This window comes from Enhydra lutris, unplaced genomic scaffold (assembly GCF_002288905.1).
Source record: "Enhydra lutris kenyoni isolate GAN:26980312 unplaced genomic scaffold, ASM228890v2 scaffoldscaffold44, whole genome shotgun sequence".
Lineage (NCBI taxonomy): Eukaryota > Metazoa > Chordata > Mammalia > Carnivora > Mustelidae > Enhydra > Enhydra lutris.
Genome location: NW_019154128.1, coordinates 6538562 through 6564495, shown reverse-complemented (window position 1 = coordinate 6564495; position 25934 = coordinate 6538562). Strand labels below are relative to the sequence as shown.

General features: G+C 36.7%; 1 protein-coding gene across 1 annotated transcript in view; it reads left to right on the top strand.

Moving 5' to 3' along the window:
* The first annotated feature begins 7245 nt into the window (after window positions 1-7245).
* The window catches only part of LOC111155950 (transmembrane protein 182), a 56380-nt gene continuing 37691 nt past the window's right edge, over window positions 7246-25934 (top strand). Inside the window, exons 1-3 of the mRNA XM_022516433.1 lie at window positions 7246-7467; window positions 7700-7799; window positions 9433-9531. Of these exons, the coding sequence (XP_022372141.1) occupies window positions 7336-7467; window positions 7700-7799; window positions 9433-9531 (331 nt within the window). The 5' untranslated portion in view covers window positions 7246-7335. The remainder of the gene's footprint in view (window positions 7468-7699; window positions 7800-9432; window positions 9532-25934) is intronic.

Here is a 25934-nt window from a genome sequence, read left to right as displayed (position 1 = left end):
CATTTTATTGCAGGACACTGTGTTGTGCTTCACAGATACTGCAGGGGTTTGTTTGTTGGTTGGTTGGTCAGTTTGTTTTTTACAAATTGGCACTTTGTGGCAGCCTTACATTGAGCAAATCTGTTGGTGCCATTTTCCCAACAGTATTTGCTCACTCATGTCTTTGTATCAGATTTTGGTAATTCTTACAGTATTTCAAAGTTTTTCATTATTATTATACTTGAATTGCTACAATTTTGTGATAAAACTCTGATGGATGAGGAGTTACTTCTTATGAATGAGCAAAGAAGTGGTTTTGTGAGATGGAATCCACTCCTGGTGAAGACGCTGTGAAGATTGTTGGAATGACAGCAAAGGATTTAGGATATAACATACACTTAGTTGATAAAGCAATAGCCACAGGTGGAGAAGATGGACTCCAATTTTGAAAGAAGTTCTACAGTGGGTAAAATACTGTCAAACACCATCACTTGCTACAGAGAAATCATTTGTGAGAGGAAGAATCAACCCAGGTTGCAAACTTCATTGTTGTCTTATTTTAAGAAATTGCCTTTAGCAACCACCACCCTGATCAGTTTGTAACCATCAACATGGAGGTAAGACTCTCCAGTCACTAAAAAAGATAACCACTCATTGAAGCTCAGATAATGATTCACATTTTTTAGTAATAAAATATTTTAATTAAGATATACCCATTGTATTTTTAGACATGATGCTTTTGTATACTTACAAGACTACAGTATAGTGTAAAAGAGAAGCACTCTCAGTGTTGTGAGAATATAAACTCATGACTTTTATATGTACTAGGAAACCAAAAAGTTCACTTGACTGGCTTTATTGTGATATTTGTTTGCTTCATTGCTGTGCTCTGGAACCAAACTTACAATATTTCTGACATATGCCTATGTTTGTTTATAAATTTGTTCAGTACTGTTAGGTCCTGGATATTGTTATTCTTGAATTTTTAAAAACTGAAATGAATTAAAATTAATTTCATTTTGAGAATGTTTAGTTTAATGTGGTATTTTGAGAGAATTAAGACTATTGCAGTATCAGGATTGGAAATTATGACTTTGGTAAAACGAATGTTTTGCTCATTATCACTCACAAATTAAACATGATTTGGGATTTCTGCTAAGTTTCAGTGTATTTACCAATTAAAAAACACAGTTAACTTAAAAAAAAAAGACACTGGATTAAAATAATCAAAGCCTTTCATTGTTTATGGTCATGAAGACTTTGGTTGTCAAGTTTTATTTAACTTGAAGAAAGCATGAAGGAAATTTACCACACTATCTTGGTGGTAATATGGTGCTAATGATCTTCATATAATCTAGGTTTTAGAAGATTGATTTTTAAACTTTTTTAATTAAAAAAAAAACCTAAAAACATTTTTGTCACAATTTCTCTAAGTGACAAAAGATTCTAAAAACAAAATTATTTCCTGGAAGTCAGGAGGATCTCCAAATGAAATTATGATAGTAGAAATGATCAGGATGAGAGGAGAACAGCAGGGATGACCAAAGAGTTCATGGAGCTTTCAGAAGGGAACAAAACCGGACCAGCTTTCTTACCTTGGTGCGTTATGCCTTCTACTACCTGATTTCACAACGTGTCTATGTTTGTTTGCTTCATTGTTAAGTCTTTATGTTGTTTTCAAAAGTACTTGGAGCAGCTTAGAGAAACATACGTAAAATAAAAGGTTAAACAAGTATATGTGGGAGAGAAAACCAGGGTCACACAGGAAGAAAACTAGGGAAGGAAGGTAGGGGAAGGAGTGGGAAGCTGGGACATCACCTTTGTACATCTTTGGCTTTGAGCTTTATAAGTACCCAGGTTAGAAGAGAAGCACTCTCAGTGCCATGAGAATATAAGCTCACTGAGGTTAGAGAGCACCGTTTATTCATTGTCACCATTCTGGGACATAGCAATATGTCTTAGAACAGGCATGTGATAAATATGTATTAAATGAATAAAGATTTATAGTGTCTCTAAGGTTAAAAAATAACAGTATTGGTCTGTGAAAACAGAACTTCTTTTAGCATTCAGAAATTTCCTCTTGGTCTTCATAAAAAGACACTGTGGTTGCAGGGACCAACATTCTTGATAACGTTTAGAAGAACAGTGCGGCAAACTTTATATGTAGATTTCATTTAGTTGTTTATATATGATTTTTTAAAAAGATTTTGTTTATTTATTTGACAGAAACACAGCGAGAGTGGGAACACAAGCAGGGGGGGTGGCAGAGGGAGAGGGAGTAGCAGGCTCCCCAGTGAGCAGGGAGTCTGATGTGGGGCTCTGATCCCAGGACCTGGGATCATGACCTGAGCCAAAGGCAGACGCTGAATGACTGAGCCACTCAGGCACCCCTTGTTTATATATTATTAATTTGTTCATCGAGCATACATTTCTTGATCCAAGTTTTCCCAAGACACAGGGCTTCAAAAAGTGTCTATAGAAGAGCAAGAGTGTAATTAAACAAATAGGAAAAAGTGTTAAAGGTTGTATAATACAGTCTCCTTGGGGATTGCTGCTGGTACTCAACACCTAGAAGAACATGTAGCACATAGTAGGGACTTGGTACCTATTTGTTGAGTGGGTTAGTGAAGAGTTCATCAGACAGATGGAAGAGAAGAGACTTCTAATGAGAAGGGAGCAGAATAGGAAAGGACTGGGGGAAATGTTGCTGGTGGCCTAAGGAGGAGGACAATGTATGTGGGCGTGGGGAGTACTGGAGGCACTTGGTGAGAGGTTAGTCTGTTGAAATAAATCCGAGTCCTACCTGGAATGCTATCACAGGGAGTTTTATTTTATGTTACGATTGTTTGTTAATTTTTTTCCATCAAAAACTGATCTTCAGCTGAAGGCAAGATAGAAGAGAAACCTAATGTGTATTACGTCCCAACACATTTGACACATGTCCTCTTACCTAATACCCCAATTATTCTCTCAAGTATTGTTCCTGTTTTCCGTATGAGAAACTGAAGCTTAGAGATTTGAATGATTTGCCCATAATCACTATCTATGAAAGAATATTCTTACTCTTCTTAATTCAATGAAATTCTCATTCTAAAAGACTGGCAGCTAGGGAGAACTCAGGGAACTGAGCTGTCCTTGCAGGTCCTGTCCTTGTGCCCAGGTTTATTGTATTTGGAGAACAAGTCCGAAGTCTTCACTCAGCTGCCTTGCCTCCTCGTTTAGTCTTTGGGGGCACAGAGAACAAGTGAAAGTTGTAACAAAGCTATGGGCTAATGTTTAGAAACATAGAAACATCACCCATGAATTATTGTGAATTGCCTTTGGTGGTGAGACTGCATGCAGATCTCTTTTGGCTTACCTCTGGCCATGTTCATGTGAACGAGAGCATCTTTATTTCCTGCCACCAAGAACACTTTGAGATGCTAAGATCCTTGCCCAAGAGCGTGAATGCCCACAGAGAAAGTGGTTATTTCGTATTTGCCTATTGAAGACTAACTCATAGTCAAGATATTTAATGTGCTTAGGTTTGTGTCTGCCACTTGGTAGATGCTCATGAATATCAGCTTCGCATATTTGACAGTCAAGCTCTCCCACATGCTTATGCTTGTGGCCTTGCAGACTCAGTGTGATAATCATATCAACATAAAAATAGATTCAATATTCACAGAAAGGATAGGCAATGGAGATGCTTTATTACGGGATTATTATGAGTTGAGGTTGGTGCCTCAGTATGTCTGTCTCTCCTCATCTCATGGCCTTTCACTAGAAAGGAGTGTGAAGGGATAAAGAGACCCTCTGCTCAAATCCATACAGATGATAAGAACCCAGCAGCTTTTTAGCCATCTTCCTGGTGCGTGGGTAATTGTTCAGGCTGTTGAGAGAATCTGAGGAAGAGATGCTGAATAGCTGTTAGAAATATTTTAGGAATCGTGCAAAATTAGAGGAGTTGCAAATGACAGGCGAAGGGTCTGGTTTTCTAAAAAAGAGAGACACTTTTTGACCCTTGGATGGTAAATTCCATTTCATTTCTCGGAGTCTGATGGGGCTTCTCAAAAAGGTGGTGTGTGAGCATCTGCAGAGGAAGCACACACACCACCCCCCCGCCCGCCAAATCAATTCTTCCAAGTTTCACAAAGAATGGGCCATGCCAAACCAGGGCCATTTCTTCTGGGATGGATTGCCAGTTGGATAGCTCAGAAGGTCATGTATTTGCATCTCAGCCAAAAGTCCTAATACAAATTGATTTTATTTATTTATTTATTTATTTAGTGTCTGTTGTGTGTCAAGCACTGTGATAAGCACTGGGGATAATGGAGCTAAAGGAGTTCGGTTTCATGATGTCAGAACTACTCTGTGTTATCAAATTAATGTGTACAAACGAGTGGTGGAATTAATTAGATTGGTTATTTAATAAATGACTTAATAAACATATTTTTGTAACGAGGTTTATACAATTTTTGGATAAACCATAAATGGTAAGAAAATGTTATTCATTGACAGACCTAGTCAGAAAGATTATTTTTTGTGCATGACAAAGACCAAAATTGAGATGAATTATAATAATAACAAAATTCTATGTTCCTTTCTGCTTATTTTAAAAATCTAATTGTTTGTATGTTTGTGAATTTGTGTGTTAAAGATTTAGTGATAATGCATGGATCTTTACTTATAAACCTTTGTGATTAAATAAAATAAAACCTTCCTGAAAAAATCCCTCCTCTTCTCCAAAGAACAGTGTCGGTGCCTATAACCACAACCACAACCACACAGCCACACCAGTGTTGGGAGAAGGGTAGGTGGGGAGCAGGAGAATGTGTCTAGGTCAGCCAGAAGCTCATTATTACAATCTCTGTGTGCTTCATTCTAATGAATCATTTTTTCCCACTGGGACATGAACTCTTCCAGGTCAGGGCCTGTGTACTATAACTTTAATGTCTTGCAAAATGCCTGGACCCTCACAAGTTCTCAATAAGCACTTCTTCAGGAGTATTTCCTCTTCAACCCCCCCCCAAACCCCTTAATTTGATCTGATATTGCATTAATTATGGAATAGCATCTGTATTCGTTTGTCACTGTTGCTGTAACAAATTGATAAAAAGCTAGTGGCTTGTAACAATACAAATTTATTGTGATTACAGTCCCAGAGGTCAGCAAACCCCAAAATCAAGGTGTTGGTAATGCTTTGTTTTTTTTTTCAGAGAGGCTTTCAAGAGAATCTGTGTTCTTTTCCTCTTCCAGGAACTAGAAGCCATCCACATTACTTGGCTTGTGGCCCCTTCAAACTGGGAACTTTCTGACCCTTTTTCTTGTCACATTTCTTTCTTTGACCATTCTGTTAGAAGAGATTCTCTACTTTTCTTTTAAAGATTGACATGGTTAGATTGGATCTACCTGTATCATCCAAGATACTGCCATAAAGAGTAACCTATTCACAGATTATGTGATTACAGTTAGGACTAGGGTGTGGCCATTTTGGGGAGACCATTACTCTGCATATCATAGCCTCCAAATCAGAAAGGTGATAGTAATAAGGTGTTAAACTCTATGCAGAATATTTTACTATGCCTCACTTAAACTGAATACTTGAAAATTGTAGCAAAGAACCAGAACAGTAAGGAGATTTGGAGTTGTGCCAGTCTAAGGGATATTTAAAGGAATAGGAAGTTTAGCTTAGAAAAGACAAGACCTAGATGTAGGGGTCCAGTGGCAGTAGTGGTTTGAGGAGGCATGAAATGACCGCTTCTTCAAAATATCAGAAAATTCTGTGGCATGACAGGATTGTACGCTTGTGCTGTGCAATCTCAGAGGACTGAATAGGATTAATCTTGGAAACTTTAGGGAAACAGATTTTGGCAGAAATTAAGGCTGGGTTGTATGAACATTAATGATGTCCTTCAATACAGCAAGCTAGAAATGGCATGACTTGATGTCATGGGGGTCTTACAAAAGAGATTTGAACATTAGGACAGCTAAGGTGGACTGTTAAATTCCATTTAACCCTCACATCCACCAATTCTGTGACTTAGAATTCCATTCGTGACCTTTGGGCCCCTCCACTGTGTTTAGTTGGAACTAGCCAAGGCCTTACATCTTTACTGAAGAGTCATTTCTTGCCTTCGCCAAATCCATATTTAAGGATTTGTCCCAGACCAGCAGAAGAATTGGTGAAGGAAGTTGGTAGAGCTGATGCCTCTTCAGAAGATGCAGTAACTCATGTTATTGTTGAGAATATATATTAAAAAAAAAAAAAACAAAAAACAAAACCAGTAGCCATAGAGATAGTACAAATTTTAAAATGCTACACCAATACTTAAACATACTGTCTGACATATTCAGACATGAAAAAACAACTGTAGAAGACAAAGTATGAAGAAAGTATTGATTCATTAGGTGGTCTGTATAAGAATCAAATATGACACATGAGGAAATCAGCTGTTTAAAACGAAGGGAACAAAAGAAAGGGCAGACTAGCTTCTTTCATCTTAATCCATAAAACAATGTATTTTGAGAATTTTTTTTTAAACCTGTCCACGTTGGGGACGGTTATTTAAGCGACTTGTACAAGATCTGGGAGCTGTGGTAGAAAATGCTGTTTTTACATAAAAACATATGTGGCCTGAAAGTACTTTTTTATACTTTAGTTTGTTACTTTATTATTGATCTTTTAAGTATACATCTGTCTAGTTTATAAATCTAGACTCTACTTTGTGTTACATATTCAATTAGACTACACAGATTATTTTGTATCCCAAAAGTATCGAAAAGGAATTAAGAAATTAATTACAACTTCACTTGTACTCAAGAGAGCTTTTTGTGGTTTCTTATAGCTGTTATTTATCTATCTTCAAAGAGAGTCTTAAGTGTCTTTGGCTTTGGGGTTGTAATGGTCATTCTAGACTAAGAGAGGCTTGTTCAGACACTTAAGATGGTGGGCCAATACTGCCAATGACTTCATACCACTGCATCGTCTTTCCACTTCTATGGATCACCCAACAGCAATAATGGTCATTCTAACCAGCTCCTGATACTCCTCTCTACAGTCAAGGGAAGGTCAGCTATTTTTTGATCCCCATGGGAGAGAGACAGCTCCTCAGTCAGTATCCTAAAATAGCTGGCCATTCTCAGCTGCTGGGCTGGAGTCCCTCCAGGGGAGAGCAAAGGGAACACAAATCCACCCACGGGGTGTAAGTGAGAAGCCACCACAACATGAGCTAGGAGAGGTTTCTCAAGAAGATCCTGCTTACTCAAAAAATCTTTCTTCTTCTTTTCTTTTGTTTTCTTTTTTTAATTGAGAAGCTAAGTGTCTGCCATTTTTAAATTTCTTATTTTATTTAAAGGGAAACCAGTGCCTTGAAAATGAGACTAAATATTGCCATCTTCTTTGGGGCTCTCTTTGGTGCTTTGGGGGTTTTACTCTTTTTGGTGGCCTTTGGATCGGATTATTGGCTTCTTGCAACTGAAGTGGGGAAGTGTTCAGGTGAACAGAATGTGCGTTTCTTCTTCCAAATACTGATGTACTTGGTAGAGATGAGGATAGCCTTCCTCTTGAAATCAGAGAGTAGTCGTGGAGTGCCTATTTCTTCACAGAAGAGATAGGTAGAAAGCTACTGACCATTACTATTTGGGATAAAATACATTGCTTTAACATTTTCCTGGATATGGTAACTTAAGTAATGTACTTTGTGTTGATGGCAAGTTACTTCATTTGTCTTCTGTGTAGATAGAGAACATCACTTTCCACCATGAAGGATTCTTCTGGAGATGTTGGTTTAATGGGATTGTGGAAGAGAATGATTCCAGTATCTGGAAGTTCTGGTACAGTAAGTACAATTTAGCTTTATTTTCCCTCTTGTCATTAAAATAAGAATGAACAGCTTCTTATTTAGTACAGATCATTTACAAGACAGGATTGGATTCTTAACTATAGAATCTTGATAGGACATCTTCAAAAGACTCATGAAGTGGTTCTTTTCAGTAGGTAGAAATGGCTACATGAATAATTATTTTCTAACCTAAAGTAAGAGTCTGAATATTTATGGCAAAACTGAATTATATGCTGTTTTCTTGTTCTGATTTAAAATACCCTAACTTTAATAAAAACAACAAAAAACAAAACCTCTTGATATTACCTATAGAATTTTTCTCAAATGTCTATTATTGCTATGTTGCAAATATATATATATATGTATATATATATATATATATATATTTTTTGGTTATCCCTCAAAACGTCAAATTTTAAAATTTAGAAATAGAGATGTGTTATTTTATATTCATGACTTCAAAGTTAAAAAAAATCTTTTTAAATAATAAAACTTAATTACCAGCCGCAGTGGATGAAAGCTCACTCTGTTTGGGCTTTAACCAAGTTTGTTGACAATATGAAGAAATGCCTGGCTTTTGATGTTTGCATTCTCTCATAGAAACTTGAAAGTTCTCTTTTGAAGTAGAAAAGCCTCTTAAAAATATGATACATTCTTTTCACTGTATTTCCTATATTATATTAATCTTTGAAAATAACTAGCTTTTATCTTACCCCAAAGGTTATTGTAGGCTGAAATTATTAGTCTCCTTATCATATACTCCTGCGATATATCAAAATATGGTATATACTCCTGTGATTTATCAAAATATGGCATTTATATATATAATAAAGAATACATAATAAAAATATGAGATCTTGGAAGACAAGCAAGCTGACAGCAAGTAGGCATGCGTAAAAGGAACCAAGTAATAATGAGATGAAATTTTGCAAGAAATAGTTGACAGGCTTTCTTACAGACATTTTGGGGAAGAGAAAAAGTGTCTTCCAATGAAAACTATTTAGACTGATAGAATAAATCAGACTATCCAAGAGGAAGACTTTTCCAAGGATTAGAGGAAGGAAGATTTTCACTCCTTATAGAGTACGCAATGAAATCTTCAAGTTTTCAAACAACATAAAAGTTTTTCTTGTATTTTTTCCAAATACTAAAAATGCATTTGGATTATTAACTTGTATGACCTATCATTTCCATCTTTTCCCTAAAAATAGAATATAGAATACTTTTTATATTATTCAGAACTGATCAAGGTTAAATCTAAATTTATTAGATTTTTAAAACAATTACTTTTTGAATACTTACTGTGCACTAAACATCAAATTAGGAACTAGAGAATATGTTTTTGAAAATAAATGAAGTGTAGTGTCTTTAATTTTAAGGTGATATTAGGGGCATTCTCTGCACTGAACTATGTCATGAGCTAGATATTTTAGATGAATCCACTTTCCAGGTCCCCTGAGCTGCTTAATGGGAGTTTTTTTCCCCCTCATTCAACTGTTCTCTGAACTTATTGATCTAACCTGCAGTTTGTTTAGCTTGTGTGCCCCAGATCCCACATTTCTCTTGTGTTAGGAACAGGTCTTCTCTCATTTTCTCAATAACAACTACCTCTGTTTGGTCTCCTTTCTAGCCAATCAGCCAGCATCCAAGAACTGCGCACATGCTTACCTGTCGCCATATCCCTTTATGAGGGGAGAGCACAACTCAACCTCCTATGATTCTGCTATTAGTAAGTACCTCTGTCCACCGAATGCCTCTGAGAGGGACTTGTTTTTTTGAAAAAAAAAAATTAACATATATCATTTCAATATTTTCTCTGGTATCAATCTGTTATATATAAAATAATAGGAGGCCTTTATAATATACCATTTATAATTCTAATTGAATATAATTTAGGTTTTAAAGTAAAGCCATTGTAGGGCACCTGGGTGGCTCAGTTGGTTAAGTATCTGCATTCAACTCAGGTCATGATCCCAGGGTCTTGGGATCAAACCCCCCAACAGACTCCTTGCTTAGTGGGGAGCCTGCTTCTCCCTCTCCCTCTGCTGGCCACTTCCGCTGCTTATGCTTTCTCTCTTTCTCTGCCAAATAAATAAATAAAAATCTTTAAAAATATATAAATAAAAGTAAAGCCATTGTAATTTACTTGCTACTTATAAAGATATTTTTAAGTGTGTTTTATGATGTGGAAATAATGATACTAGGAAGAACTGACCTGAAACTAGTTTTACAACAACAAGTAATCATAATATATACCCTACTTTTACAACATTGTTTTTGCAGCTCTTGCACATACAAATATGATTATGTTACTGTTTTCCTATGAAATGACTGAACTTTGTCATATGTGATAACTTGGAGAAGAACAGTCAAATATCATTAACTGAGAGTCATAATTACCTAGTTTCTTTTGTCTTTTCATACTATTTGTTCTATAGAAAGTACACAAATTTAGTTTGTACAAAAAATAGATAATATATGCTTAAATCTAGTTTTAGAGAAAGTACTTAAGCTCAATATGTCAGCTTTATTCTTAGCTGGTTTCATGACATTTTTAATAAAGAGTGTTTATCATAATCTTAAAACTAAGAGTTGCTTCAGAATTTACCAATGTCATAAACAGGAACAAAAATATTTGTTTTTTAGAAGATAATAAGTAATATGTTGAATGTTCTGGATAGACTTGTTTAGTCAGTATTCTCCAGAGAACCAGTAGGAGGTATACAGGTGGGGATGAAGGTTGGGGAGTGAGGATGATTGATTGATGGATGGATGGATTAATGGATTGATGGAGAGATTTTAAGGAATTGTCTTATGCCATTGTGGAGGCTGGCAAGTCTACAATCTGTAAGGCAAGCCTGTAGACTGGATAGGAGTTGCCATTGCAGTCTTGACTCTTAAGGGTGGAAACTCTGGTAGAATGTCTTTAAGGAGACTTCAGTCTTTATTCTTAATGCCTTCAGCTGATTGGATGAGGCCCACCCCCATTATGAGTAGGTTTAACCAAATTAACACATAAGATTAACCATCCCAAATCTTAACAAATCTTTACGGCATATATCATTTTTTAAATTTTCTATAAAAATATGTATTTCTATACCTTATATTTTAAGTTCTTCAAAAGATATACCATCTGCTTAGATCACATGATTAACATGACATTTTATGTAGTGGATGTGGGGTCTGGATAGGAAAAGAGGTGCACTGACACACAGCCATGCTTATCCATCAAAGTTGCTTGTGCTTAAAATGCCTGTGCCTTTTGGCCTTGAGAACTTGCTGTGTGGATGCTCTTTCCCATTGAAAACTGCACAAGGCAGTTCCCATTTCTCAAAGCCCTTTGCATCCTGTGTGACATGGACCTTCTCATAGATAAGAGAAAGATGGCATAGCAAAGAGTAGGAGAAATCATTTTGTATTACAAAAAGTTGCAAAATAAGTATTCCCCTGACATTCTTATTTTTGTAAAATGGACTAAGAAATTGTACAGGGTTGACTTTCCACAACATTAGGTATTTGCATAAATATTAGGATTTCTGTTGATACTCATATGTTCAGGTCCTGTGATGAGATAGGTATTGGGGGGTACATATATTTTAAATGACTCTACATATTTGAAAAGCCTGCACCTTAAGGAAATAGAAGAGAACTTTAAAAACAAGGTGACGTGATCTAAACATAACAATTATGATGGAGAAAGTGCATGTCACAAAAATTATACTGCAATTATGCTTAGAATTATTGTGTAGCACTGCATATAATTACTGTGTCATTTTTTGGATCTGATGACAAAACCATATTCCAATTTTTTTGTTTGTTTGTTTTAAATTAGCAGATTCCTCTTTGGATCATATATTGTAACTCCCTATTCACTTTAAGCAACTTTATCAAACACTTTAGCAAAAATGACTGAGATGGGAAAAAGTATGTCCTACAATAGAAGTAGCATACACATATTTCATTTACCTTCATAATAATGTACAATGATATCTGACATTATATTTGGGTGATTTTTTTCTTTTGATTTCCTTTATCCAAGAGAAGGGCCATAGATATCATTAGAAGGGTTTTACCTGATTGAATGTACATGTTTCCTAGTTAGTGAGACCATCTAGTCTTTACTGGACTCCATAGCCACTCTTTGGCTTCATGTAGCCTTATAATGATCAGGCATTATACATTTGCTAATTTATCTCGGCTAAATTCAAAGTATTATTTGTAAAATCTGTGCTTTCCAGCCTGGCAAATAATTGGTAAAATGGCTCTGCATTCTCCTGAGCTCTTGTAGTTAGCCAGTATTGAAGTCAGTGAAAATAAAAGAGTGGTGTCTAGTTTTTCTGGAAGACTGTTTTGCAATCATCAGATGCAAATGATGAAATTATTCTATTTCATAATACGGAGACTGAGATTCAGAGAAACCACGTGATTCTGCTTTCACACAGCTGATTATTGGCAGAACTAATGCAAAGGCCCAAGTCTCTGGATTTTGTTTATTGATAATCATATAAACTAAGTGAATGAAAAGGCAGATTTTAATGTTTGCCATTAACTCAAGTACAAGTCTTTTCATTGGATCTCAACAAAAGAATTTTAATGTTATGTTGGCCTTTTCTACTTCTCTATCTGATCCTGATGAGGTCTAATTCAGTGTTTCCTTTATTTATCTTTGCCTCAAACACATATCCTAAAATTTCTTTATGCACAAATCTGGTTATTTGAATGGTTGCCCAAGCCTAGAGAGGTTGTTAAAGTAGGGTTGTGTACTTCAAAGTCTTTTAAACAATTCCATTACCTTTTGATATCTGTCAGAATTTAGATTTTGTGGTTCGTTTCATGATTAGACTCAGTCATATTTCTTTTATTCAGTATCATTTGGTAATGATGTACAGAACATAGATTAATTTTCTAGGTAATTGAGCCTCTGAATGAATTAATCATTTTGTTGTTGTCCCCACAGCCTTTGGCCACACCTACACCAAAGTGCTCATTATAAGCAACTGCAATTGTTTAGTTTCTTTATTATTTGTTGGAAGTCCCTAAAGGCACAGAATGTATCCTACTCATATTTATATCCCAGAACCTAGTATAGTGCATGGTACTTAGTAAATGCTTATGTATCTCTATGGAATGACTTAGTGCAAAAACTCCTTGGTTTTCTTCTTAAGCAGAATATATGAAAATAATTTTTCCTTTTCTTGGTGAGTTGGAACAAACACACACACCATGACCTTCCTTGTGTTTCTCAGAATCAGTGTTTGCCCTCATTCTTCGGGGGCTTTGGATGTAGTGTCCCTCCACTCCAAAAGCTCTTCCTTTCTTCCCTGCCCCTCCTCCCTTTGTTTCTCTAACAAGCAGGCTCATCCTCCAAGCTAGTGCATAGGTCAGTTTTCTTAAGGAAGTTTTCCTTGCCAGCCATCTGCTCCACTAGTAAATAGACCAGGTTCTCCTTTATCAAGACCATTCTTTTAGGGGGGGGGGGCGTGGGTGGAGGCTCTATGCTCAATGTGGGTCTAGAACTCACAAATCTGAGATGAAGAGTTGCATGCTCTACTGACTGAGCCATACTTGAATTTGACTTTCCATAGCACAGATTTTGTTTGCTTGTGTAATTATTTTGTTCATGTATTTGCTTCCCAGTTCAACTCTAAGCTCCATGGCAGTGACATCTTGTGTGTTTGGCTCACTGGTGTACCCACTAGAGACTGAATGCTAAATGAAAACTTTGGGAGAGCCTCGTTGCTACCCTATACTGTGGTGTTCATCCTGGTGCCCTAAGGAACTGTTGGTGTGTGTAGGAATTTTTCAAGCCTTTACTAAGTGACTTAGATTACTCTTAAATTGTTTTTCATACTTTTTAAAATAATTTTTCCATCTTCAACACTGCTTTCACATGTCAGCTGTCCTTTGCATTTATTGTCAATGTTTATTTATTTTGTATTCTTTTCCGGTCTTCTCTTTCTTCACCCTTACACAAAATTGTAAGGCAAAGCAGATTATAGAAGACTAGAACAGGAAGGAGGCAGGTAGGCAAGATATTAGTGAGCCATGTGTTAGGTTGTAAGTGACAGGAAACTAACAAGCTAAAATATGCACAGTTGAAGCTATGCTCTTCCACCTTCAGAAGAGCAGGCTGTCCCTAGAATTCTCCAGTAGATTTCTGCTAATGCTGTAGTCATCAGGGCAGTGTCATGTGGCTTCAGTGGGCTGGGACCTAGAGTTGCCAGCTCTCTAGTCAGAGGAGGAGAAGGGAGAAGGGCTAGGAGCAAGTGCTGATCCCTTAAAGGGTCAACATGTCCTCAGGGCCAATGAGGGCAGGGCAGCAAGGATAAAAAGGGAATAATGGTTATAGGTTTATTTAAAGAGTTAATGTGTAGGGATGCCTGGGTTAAGTGTCATCCTTTGGCTCAGATCATGATATCGGGTCCTAGGATGGAGCCCCACTGGGGGCTCTCTGCTCAGCTTCTCCTTCTTCCCCTGCCTGCTGCTCTCCCTGCTTGTACTCTTTCTCCTTGCCAAATAAATAAATAAAATATTTTTAAAAATTAAAAAAAAATTAAAAAAAAGAGTTAACATGTAAAACTAGGTAGCTAAACAAAACAAAGCTGGAGGAATCTAAGATGATGAAGAAGTTCCCTTTTGAAGAAGGCATAAACACTTAAACAATTTAAACAATGTGCAATAAAGGGTAAGATAGTCACCTCCATCCCATTGATAAATACTATTTTAGAGTATTTCTTGCCAATCCTTTTATATGTATATTTTACATAGTTTTAATTGTTATAAACATTTATCCTTTCCAAGTTAGCAAGCACTTCTCCACATTTTTACCTAATGATTTTTAAAATTTTAAATATGTTAGTTACTACTTCCACATTAAAACTAATGTAATAAAAAAAAACAGGGAAAAAACATTTAAAATAAAAATAATTTTATGCCTGTACCATGTCATAATTTGTATTAATTCTTTGGATTATGTTTACAGAAGTGTGAATGGTGAATCAGAAGGTAGGGATAGGTTTTCTTTGTTGTTGTGTCATGCCATGGTACCTCATTGCTTGCCAGCAAGCACTGAACTGTGCATGACTTCAGCTAAGAACATTTGGTAAGGAGGGCAGAAATATGAGCAGTAGGAGGAGGGAGTCACATTTGAAAGTGGAGGATGGGGATTTAGTTTGGACTTCAACATTTTAAAGTTGGTTTGATGGTAAAACACCATTGCAAAATAATTCAACCCATAACTTGCTATGTAGAACTGACTTCCCTTGAAAGACCTTAACTAGAAGAGCCGATACTGATGAGACATTACAGAGGTAGTTTTTAAAAATTTTTTAATTTTTTAATAGACATATAATGTATTATTAGCCCCAGGGGTACATGTCTGTGAATCGCCAGGTTTACACACTTCATAGTACTCACCATAGCACATACCCTCCCCAACGTCCACAACCCTCCCACCCGCTCCCTGCCCCCCTCCCCCCCCCCCCCCCCCCCCGCAACCCTCAGTTTGTTTTGTGACATTAAGAATCTCCTATAGTTTGTCTCCCTCCCAATCCTATCTTGTTTCATTTATTCTTTTCCTACCCCCCCAACCCCCCCACTTTACCTTTCAACTTCTTCATATCAGGGAGATCATATGATAGTTGTCTTTCTCCGATCAACTAATTTCACTAAGCATAATACCCACAGAGGTAGTTTTTGATATAAGGTATAATCTTTAAGAAAAAAGTCATAGAAAAAGAGATGGTAAAATTTCAATTATACTTAGGGGGAGAAAGAAAGAAGCATAGAACCACCCACAAAGGAGAAAGAAAAAGAAGCCTTGAGAAGTCAGCTGATGAGGAGGCTATCAGCCCTGCCACAGGGTTTGGTGGTGGAGAGATTCTTGGGAAGGAGTTGGTAGCCCTCAGTGACAAATGCAGAGTGACTGGGAATGAGAGGGGCATGAAGGAATTGGATAAGACGGGATAAAGCAAGAGTTTTCATGACCACTGATAGCTGTCTACACTGAAGACTCAGCTACGGAGGCATCTCTTTCTAAACCTAATCCCGCCTGCTCTGCTGGTTTGGCCTGAGACTTATAAACCGTTCCATTTTCCTGCACGTTCTGTCACTTGACAATAGCCCTACCTCAGGTTTCCTTCTCCTTCTCCTTTTCCAAGAGATGAGGTCAGAAAGCAGAGATGCTCATAAAGGGGGCAGAGCATCAGAATGATGGGGGTGTGAACCCTCATACAGAATGTTTAAGGAATGGGCAGCAAGGAAGTTGAGACATTTGTGATTAGCCAGTAGCTTGGACTTGGACTTGGAGTCCACAAGGGCACAGGATTTACACAGGGCACCTGGGTGGCTCAGTGGGTTAAGCCTCTGCCTTTGGCTCAGGTCATGATCCCAGGGTCCTGGGATGGAGCCCCACATCAGGCTCTCTGCTCAGCAGGGAGCCTGCTTCCCACCCCCCCTCTGCCTCCCTCTCTGCCTACTTGTGATCTCTCTCTCTCTTTGTCAAATAAATAAACAAAATTTTAAAAAAATCACACACACATTTTGCCTTATGAAAGGTAAAATCAAACATAAATACCCTTATATTTGACAATTTTGAACAGCACAGAAACAAATTAAGATTTGAGTCTAAAGTTAATGAAAATACTTAAATAACTAAGAAGATATATCAGCATGTCCTAGGTACCTAATTTCATTGGGATGACTTCCAGCTTCCTGATCAATAATGCTGTTGTAGCTGGGTCTTATTTCCTAATTTTCTCATGTTCAAATATGGTAAATCTGGACATTGTCTTAAATTTACCAAACTTCCTTCTGTTCTGTTTTAGTTATATAGGAAAAAAACTACACTGCAAAATATGATGGAAATTACAGGTCCTTTTTTTTTTTTAATCATAAATGTCAAGTACCTAAATATTGAGAGACACCTTAACATCTACTCCGTGTCCTACTGTTCATTCAGACATTGGGGATTACACAGCCATGGCCACAGAAACAGTGCGATATTACAGGGTGCCCGCAGTTCCCGATTTCTGGCTGACTTTTTAATCTGTGACCCAGGGAAGGCTCCCCTGCATTCAGGTTGGAGGCACCCACAGGGCAGCTCACTCAACCTTCCACAGCTGCAGCTCATGAGGATACAGTTAGTTGGCTTTCCAGTTCCAGGGCCCAATATCAAGGCTGAAATTAAAAATCACTCTTTCAGAGGGTGTTATTTTGTGTTCCCTGCAATTGATTCATGTACATCTAAGGATTGATTGACAGCTTATATAACATCCCTGCACTCATGGAGGAGATTACTTTCTGTAAATAAGACCGTGCATATGGCTTGGCTTCCCCTCATGGAGGACAGGCTCCACCATCTATGGAGGCTTCTGGTGATATCTATTAAAATGTCAGCCATACTCAGAAGTAGAAATCTCCTCCAGTCATAGAGAAACTCTTGGTGCCAGGCTATCTTAGCCTTAGTAGTATTGACATTTTGGGCCAGATAATTCTTTGTTGTGGAACTATCCCATGCATTGGAGGATGTTTAGTGACACCCCAGCCTCTACCCACTCGATGCCAGTAGCACCCCTCAGTTGTGCCAGTCAAAAATGTCTCTTAACGTAGCCAAATGTTCTAGAGTGGGTGGGCACAAAATCACCCCTGACGAAAACTACTGGGGCACTGTATATATTCATTGCTAACACTTCTGAGGACCCAAGCTCTTCTTCAGAATTATACTCACACTGTGTACTTTCTGTGCCCACCTCCAAGGCTCCATGGCTCAAAAGCACATAAATAATGGTTAGTTTCCTTCTTCCATGCAGAATATGCAGACAAAAAAGGGAGCAAGGAGCTTCTGTGGGTCTCTCTTACCTTTAAATTTTACTGCTTCTGCTTCAAGCTATGGATCTTTTCTTAGGAAAGAGATTTACTTAATCCAATGGAAAAAAAAATGTCAAAGAATTACTGAATCCTGGGCACTGTTCTGGGTGCTTTAGTGTCAGCCCTAAATTCTTGCCCTTGTGAAGCTTTCATTATGGGGGGGGAGGCAGATGGTAGACAAAATCAGTCAGTCAGGTACTTGGAGGGGAATAAAAGGTGATAGTGTATGTGTAGAGGCAATCTCAGTATTAAATAAGGTGACCAGAGAGATGATGTCTGTTTTGAGTTGGCCAGCCCTGACGGAATGGGGCTCTGTCATCTAGCTAACCTGTCGTGGTTCCTTGATCCCTCTTTTGAGGACTAGGTGGATGCTATACAGAGAGTACTTAGCACAGGGGCTGGCTTTTGTGGTAAGAGTTCTGTGGGAGTTACAAGCTGAACTTCCAGCCGGTGTGTCTGTGTTCACTACCTGGAGCCAGTGTTTCCTGGCTCTGGCTTCTGTATCTCCACAAAGCTCACTGTACTTGTTGGTAAAGGGAAGATTAGTACAGTATTAACCCACACAGTTGTTAAAATGAGAAGAGATAATAATACAAGTGCTTAGCAGAGTAGTTGCCATGTCGTTGGTATTCAATAAATGTCAACTACTTTTATGGCAATATACCAATTTAGAGCACTGGAAATAAGTCCTCATGAGGGCAGGTAAATTCATCACAACTTCCCCAGTGAAATGCTTCCTTCTCTTTGAAGTGTGTGTGTGTGTGTGTGTGTGTGTGCACGCGTGTGTAGTCACATCAAGCACTTGGTAGAGTTTCTGGCAAAGAATAAGGACTTCAAAACTAGGGTTCATTATCATTATCCTTAGCAGATCACCATCATCCTGGTACAAGATAGTTAATACTACCATCTGTATTGGCCAAGCTTTGCCACTGTTTATCTAGTAATTTTGATTAAAATTCATTCAACAAATATTTATCGAGCAGGTACTGTGTGCCAGGCACTGTTCTAGGTTCTGGGGAGCAACAGGGAACAAAACAGAAGGAAATCTCTGTCCCCATTGGGCTGACATTCTGGAGAGGGGATACACATAAGGCAAGATAAAATAAGTCAATTTAGAGCATGTTGGAAGATGACAGTGCCTTGGAAAAACAAAACATGGAAAGAGGCTGGAGACAAGGGACTGACAGATGTGAGGGTGATAAGAACTCAGTAATGTGGTTAGAGGGAAGTTTGGCTCTGAGAAAATGATATGGAGTGGACACTTGTAGAAAGTGAGGAAGTGAACCATATGATGTCCAGAAGAGTGTTCCAGGTAGAGGGAACATGAGATGTAAAGCCTAGAGGGTAGAACATGCCTGATGGGTGCAAAGAACACAAAAGTAGCCAGCACCACAGGAAGAGATAGAGTGAGTAGAGAGTAGAGGAGATGGTGAGGGAAGTGGATGGTATGGGGGAGGTTGGGCCAGTGTAAGGACCTTGGCTCATGTTCTGAAAGAGAGGAGAAGGGGGTTAATGGATGGTTTTGAGCTAATTTGTGTTGTAAAAGAATTTCTCCAGTTATTGCAGTGTTAACAGACTGTAGAAAGTCAAATGTGGATTCAGGTAGACAAATGAGGAAGTTTGCTATATTCCAGATGGCTAACACAAAGACATTAGTAAGTAAAAATTTGTCTGAATCTAGCATGGTCCTTTTAAAATTATTTAACAACCAGTAAGGAAATCTATCAAGTGGACAATACCTATAACACAGCACAATAAAATACAACCCTTATATCCAGACTGCTAGGTACCTTAAATACCAGTTTTCCCTTTTTGTAGTTTTTAAAAATTTTTCATTATAGAAATTTCCAAACATTTACAATAGTTATCAGCATATTTTCTAGTATATGTGCTGCCAAAGTGGGCACAATAATTATCAACATATTTTCTAATCAAATGATTATTATTGTGAATTTTGAGATTTTTTAATATTTTCTAGATATGAGTCTTCTATTGAGTAGTTTGTCTTCCCAGTCTGTAGCTTGTCTTTTCATAACCTTAACAAGGTCTTTCACAGAGTAAGAGTTGCAAATTTTGATGAAGTTTAATTTATGGAATTTTTCTTTTATGGATCATACTTCTGGTGTTATGTCTGAGAACTGTTTACGAATTCCCAGGTTCTGAAGATTTTCTCCCATTTTCTTCCAAAAGTTTTTAAGTTTTATGTTTTACATTAAGTTTATGATCCAGTTTGAGTTACTTTTGTGTGAAGTGTATGATTTACAATTTTTCAAATGTGTGTTCCATTGCTTTAGCACCATTTGTTGGAAAGGCTGTCTTTTCCCCCATTGAATTGCCTTTGTACACCTGTTAAAATACAATTAGTTATACTTGTGTGGGACTATTTCTGGATTATGTGTCCTGTTCTGCTGATCTGTATGTCGGTCTGTCTGCCAGTGCCACATCATCCTCATGAGTTTAGCTCTATCTTGAAGTTGGAGTGAATGATTCCTCCTATTAGGTTCTTTTTAAAAATTATTTTAGCTATTCTAGATTGTTTGCATTTCAGTATGAAATTTAGGATTGTCTTTCCTATATCTATAAAAAATCTTTCTTGGATGATAGAATTGCCTCTATCAATTTGGGAAGAATTAATTTTGTTTTGTTGGGTCTTTATTATGTTGTCTTCCAATCTGTGAATGCAATATATTTTTCCATTTATTAAGATCTTTTCAAATTTCTTACATCAGCATTTTATAGTTTTCAGCTTATAAATCCTGAATGTGCACTACTAGATTTACATCTAAGTATTTCAATTTTTGAGCAATTACAACTGCTAATATGTTTTAAATTGTGGTTTCTATGTGTTTATTGATAATAGAATTATAATTGATTTTTTTTTTAGATTTTTTTTTTTTTTTTTTTTGTCAGAGAGAGAGAGTGAGAGAGAGCGAGCACAGGCAGACAGCGTGGCAGGCAGAGGTTGAGGGAGAAGCAGGCTCCCCGCCGAGCAAGGAGCCCGATGTGGGACTCGATCCCAGGACGCTGGGATCATGACCTGAGCCGAAGGCAGCTGCTTAACCAACTGAGCCACCCAGGCGTCCCTATAATTGATTTTTTAATGTTTACATTGTATTATGAGACCTTGCTAAATTTACTTAGTAGCTTTAGGATGTTTTGTTTGTTTTATTTTTTATTTTTTGTACATTATTTGGGATTTTCTGTATAAAGAGTCATGTCATTGGCATATAGGGACAGTTTTATTTCTTCCTTGCTTGCATGTAAACCTATGCTTTTTATTTCCTTTTCTTGCCTTATTGCATGCACTATAGCTTCCAGTATTATGGTGAATAACAACAGTGAGAGCAGACAGTCTTGCCTCATTTCTAGTTTTCAGGAGAAAAAGTTCAGTATTTTTTCCTTAAGTATGATGTTGCTATAGATTTTATTTATTTATTTTTTGTAGATGTTCTTTATTAACTCTAGCATGTGCCCCTCTACTCCTTATGTCCTGAGCATTTTTGTCATAAATGGATGTTGAATTTTATTAAATTTTTTTCTGCATCAGTTGATATGGTCACAATACTATTGTTCTTTATCATATTAATATTGTGTATTACATTTCTTGATTTTCAGATACTGAGCCAGCCTCTTGTCATAGGAATAAACCACATTTGTTCATGATAAATATTTCTTTTTACACATTGCTGAATTCTATGTTAGTATTTTATTAAGGATTTTTGCATCTGTATTTATGAAGGATATTGATCTGTAGTTTTCCTTTTTTTACTGCTCATCTAGGTTAAGTATCTGTAGTAATGATTTCATAAAGTAAATTGGGAAGTGTCTTCTCTTCTTCTGTATTCAGGAAGAGATTGTGGAGAATTGGTACTAATTCTCTTTAAATGTATATATCTGATATAATTTACTAGTGAAATCATCTGGGTCAGGAGATTTGACTTTCAGGGCATTTAAAATTATAAATCTAATTTCCTCAATAATTACAGGGCTATTCAGATTATGTATTTAACATGTGATTTGTGACAGTTTGTGTTTTTCTAGGAATTGGTTCATTTCATCTAAGTGGTAAAATTTGTATGTATAGGGTTCAAAATATTCCCTTATTATTTTTTATGAATGCAGTATATATGGTGATATCCCATGTTTTCCTTCCTGATATTGGCAGTTTGTGTCTTATTTTTATTTTGTCAGTATTGTTAGAAGATTGTTAATTTTGTTGAACTTTTCAAAGATGCTGCTTTTTTTCATTTTTTTTCTACTGATTTTCTGTTTTAAATTTCATTGACCTATGCCTTTTCTTATTTCCTTCTTTCTGATTGCTTTAGATTTGTCTTGCTCTTCTTTTTATACTTTCTTGAGGTGAAAGATTAGATTATTGATATTTTATCCTCTTTTCTAATATAAGCATTTACAGGTAGAGATTTCACTCTTAGCACTGCTTTTGCTATTTCACACAGTTGTTTTTTGTTGTTGTTGTTGTTGTTGTTGTTTTAAGATTTATCTATTTATTTTAGAGAGTGGGGAGGGACAGAGGGAGAAGGAGAGAGAAACAGGCACAGTCTGTACTGAGCATGGAACCTCATGTGGGGCTGGATCTCACCACTCTGAAACTGTGATCTGAGCAGAAACCAAGAGCTGGGTGCTCAACAGACTGTACCACCCAGGCATCCCGGCTTCCCACACTTTTGATACTATTTATTTTTATTTTCATTCAACTCAGTGTGTTGTTTAATTTCCCTTGTGACTGATTGTTTGACTCATAGATTATTTAGAAGTGTATTGTTTAGTTTCCAAGAGTTTGAAGATTTTCTTTCAATCTTTCTGTTATTAATATTTAGTTTGATTCCCTTGTGATCAAAGACTATACTGCGTACAATTTAAATTCTTTTAAATTTAATAAGGTTTGTTTTGTGACCTAGGATATGGTCTGTTTTTCTGTGTATTCCATGACATTTGAAAAAAGGTACTGTTGTTGAATGGAATGTGCTCTGAATGTCAGTTGGAGGCTATCTGTTGATGGCGTTGTTAAGTTCTTCTGTATTCTGGCTGGTTTCCTGTCTAGCTGTTCTGGTAATTGGTGAGAGGCGATACAGAAGTCTCCAGCTATAATTGTGGGTTTATCTGCTTCTCTTTTCATTTCTATCAGTTTTTGCTTCACATATTTTCCTGCTTTTTGTCAGATGCATGCACATTTAGTGTTGCTATGTCTTTTTGGTAGAATCATCCTTTTATCATTATTTAATATTGCCAGTAATTTTCTTTATTCTAAAATCTATTTTATCTAAGAATAGCCCACTCCTTCATTCTTTGAATTGATATTTATGTGCTATATATTTTTTCACTTTTTTATTTTCAATATTTCTAAATTATTATATTTGAAGTGAGTTGCAGACATTTGGTTAGAAGATTTTTTTTAATCAAGTCTGCTAAGCTATCTCTTTTCTATTTGAAGACAATTTTTAGAGCAATTTTAGATTCACAGCAAGATTGAGAGAAGATATAGAGACTTTTCATATACCCACTGTTCCAACACATGCAGGCCGTCCCTATTATCAACATCCCCCACCAGCATGGTACATTTGTTACAATTGATGAAACTACATTGAGACCTCATAATTACCAAAGTCCGTAACTTACTTTAGGGCTTACTCTTGATGTTGTATATTCTATGGGTTTAGACAAATGTATAATGATACATATTGTATCCATTATTACGTTATCATATAACATAATTTCACTGCCCTAAAAATCCTCTGTTCTGGGGTACCTGGGTGGCTCAGTCAGTTAAATATCTGTCTTTGGTTCAGGTCATGATCTCAGAGTCCTTGGAACAGGCCCCACATCGGCCTCCCTGCTCAGCAGGGAGCCTGCTTCTCCCTCTGTCTCTTGCCCCCCTCATCCTTATTCTCTGTCTCAAATAAATAAATAAAATCTTTTAAAAAATCCTTAGTGCTCTGCCTGTTCACCTCTGCTCCACCCCAACATCCGGCAACCACTGATCTTTTTATGGTCTTCATAGTTTTACGTTTTCTAGAATGTAATATTGTGTTTAAGCATACAGCGTGCTGCCTTTTCAGATTGTTTTTTCTTCACTTAGTGATAGGTGTTTAAATTTTTTCCATGCCTTTTCATGGCCTGGTAGCTCATTTCTTGTCATCCCTGAATAATATTCCATTGGGTGGTTGTGTCACATTTTATTTATCCATTTACCTATCAAGGGACAATTCGGTTGCTTCCAAGTTTGGGCCATTGTGAATAAAGCTGCTATAGTCATCCACGTGCAAGTTTTTATGTGGACACAACTTTTCAAATCCTTTGGGTGAATACAAGGAGGATGATTGCTGGATAGAATGGCAAGGGTTTCTTTCATTTTATAAAATACTGCTAAACCCTCCTGCGCAGTAGCTGAACCATTTTGCATTCTCACTAGAGTTGAGATTTCTTACTGCTCTAATCCTCTAGAATTTAATCTTGTCAATGTTCTGGACTTTGGCCATTTTAATAGGTGTGTAATGTTATCTTGTTACTTCAATTTGCATTTCCCTGATCCCATATAATGTGTTGTATCTTTTCATAAGTTTATTTGCCGTCTTTATATCTTTGTTTCTGTTAAGGTCTTTGTCTACTTTTTAATTAGATTTTTTTGTCCTCTTATTTTTAGGAGCTCTTCGTATATTTTGAATCACAGTCTTTTATTGGATGTGTCTTTTGCAAATATTTCCTTCCACTCTGACTTGTCTTCCCATTCTTTTAACATTGTCTTTTGTGAAAGAATTTTTAATTTTAATGAAGTTGAGTTTATCAATTATTTGGTTTGTGCCTTTGTGTTGTATCTAAAAAGTCTTGGCCATACCCAAGGACATCTAGGTTTTCTCCTATATTATCTTCTGGGGGTTTTATAGTTTGAGCATTTTACTTTTAGGTCTATGATCCATTTTGAGTTAATTTTCTTTAATGGTATAGGTTTTGTATCTATATTCAATTTATTGCATGCTGATGTCCAGTTGTTCCAGTATCATTTTCCTTGCTCCGTTTTATAGTCTTTGCTCCTTTGTCAAAGGTCAGTTGACTATGTTTATATACATTTGTTTCTGGGCTATATATTATGTTCCATTGATCTATATATGCCATTTCTTTCGTCAGTACCACACTGTCTTGGTTATTACAGCTTCATAGTAAATCTTGAAGTCAAATAGTGTCAGTTCTCCAGCCTGGTTCCTCTGCTTCAACATTGTTCTGGCTATTCTGGGTCTTTTACCTCTGTATATAAACTTTAGAATCAGTTTGTTAATAACTACTGAATAATCTGCTAGGATTTTTATTGGGATTACATAGGATCTATAATTAAATTTAGGATATACTGAGTCTTCTTACCAATGAACATGGAGCATCTCTCCATTTGTTTAGACATTTGATTTTGTTCATCAGCATTTTTTGGTTTTCCTCATATAGATCTTGTACATATTTTGTTCAATTTATACCTAACTATTTAATTTTAGGGGTATTAACATAAATGGTATTTTGATTTTAATTTCAGATTTTATTTGTTCATTGCTGGTATATAAGAAATCAACTGACTTTATGTACCAGTGTTACTACAGCCTTGCTATTATTAGTACCAGAGGTATTTTTTAGATTATTTTAGATTTTCTATATAGATGATCATGTCATCAATGAACAAAGACAGTTTTCTTTCTTCTTTCCCAATCTATATACCTTTTATTTTACTTTCTCATCTTATTACATTAGCAAGGACTTCCAGCGTGATGTAGGAAAGGAGTGGTGAGAGGGGACATCCTTGAGTATTAGTGGAATAGTTTCAAGTTTCTCACTATTAAGCATAATATTAGCTGTAGGATTTTTATACATATGCATTATCAATTTGAGGAATTTCCCCTCTATTCTTGGGTTTCTTTTTTAAGATTTTATTTATTTTTGAGAGAGAGAGAGAGAGAGAGAGAGCACAAGCAGGGGGAGGGCCAGAGAGAGAAGCAGAATCCCTGCTGAGCAGGGAGCCAGATGTGGGACTCAATCCCAGGACACAGGGATCATGACCTGAGCCGAAGGCAGATGTTTTACTAACTGAGCCACCCAGGTGCCCTATTCCTAGTTGCTTGAGAGTGTCTTTTTTTTTTTTTTTAATCATGAATTGGTATTGGATTTTGTTAGATGCTTTTTGTGCATCTATTGATATGATCATGTGATTTTTTTCCTTTATTAGTTTGCGGATATGATGGATTTTATTAATTGATTTTTGAAATGTTG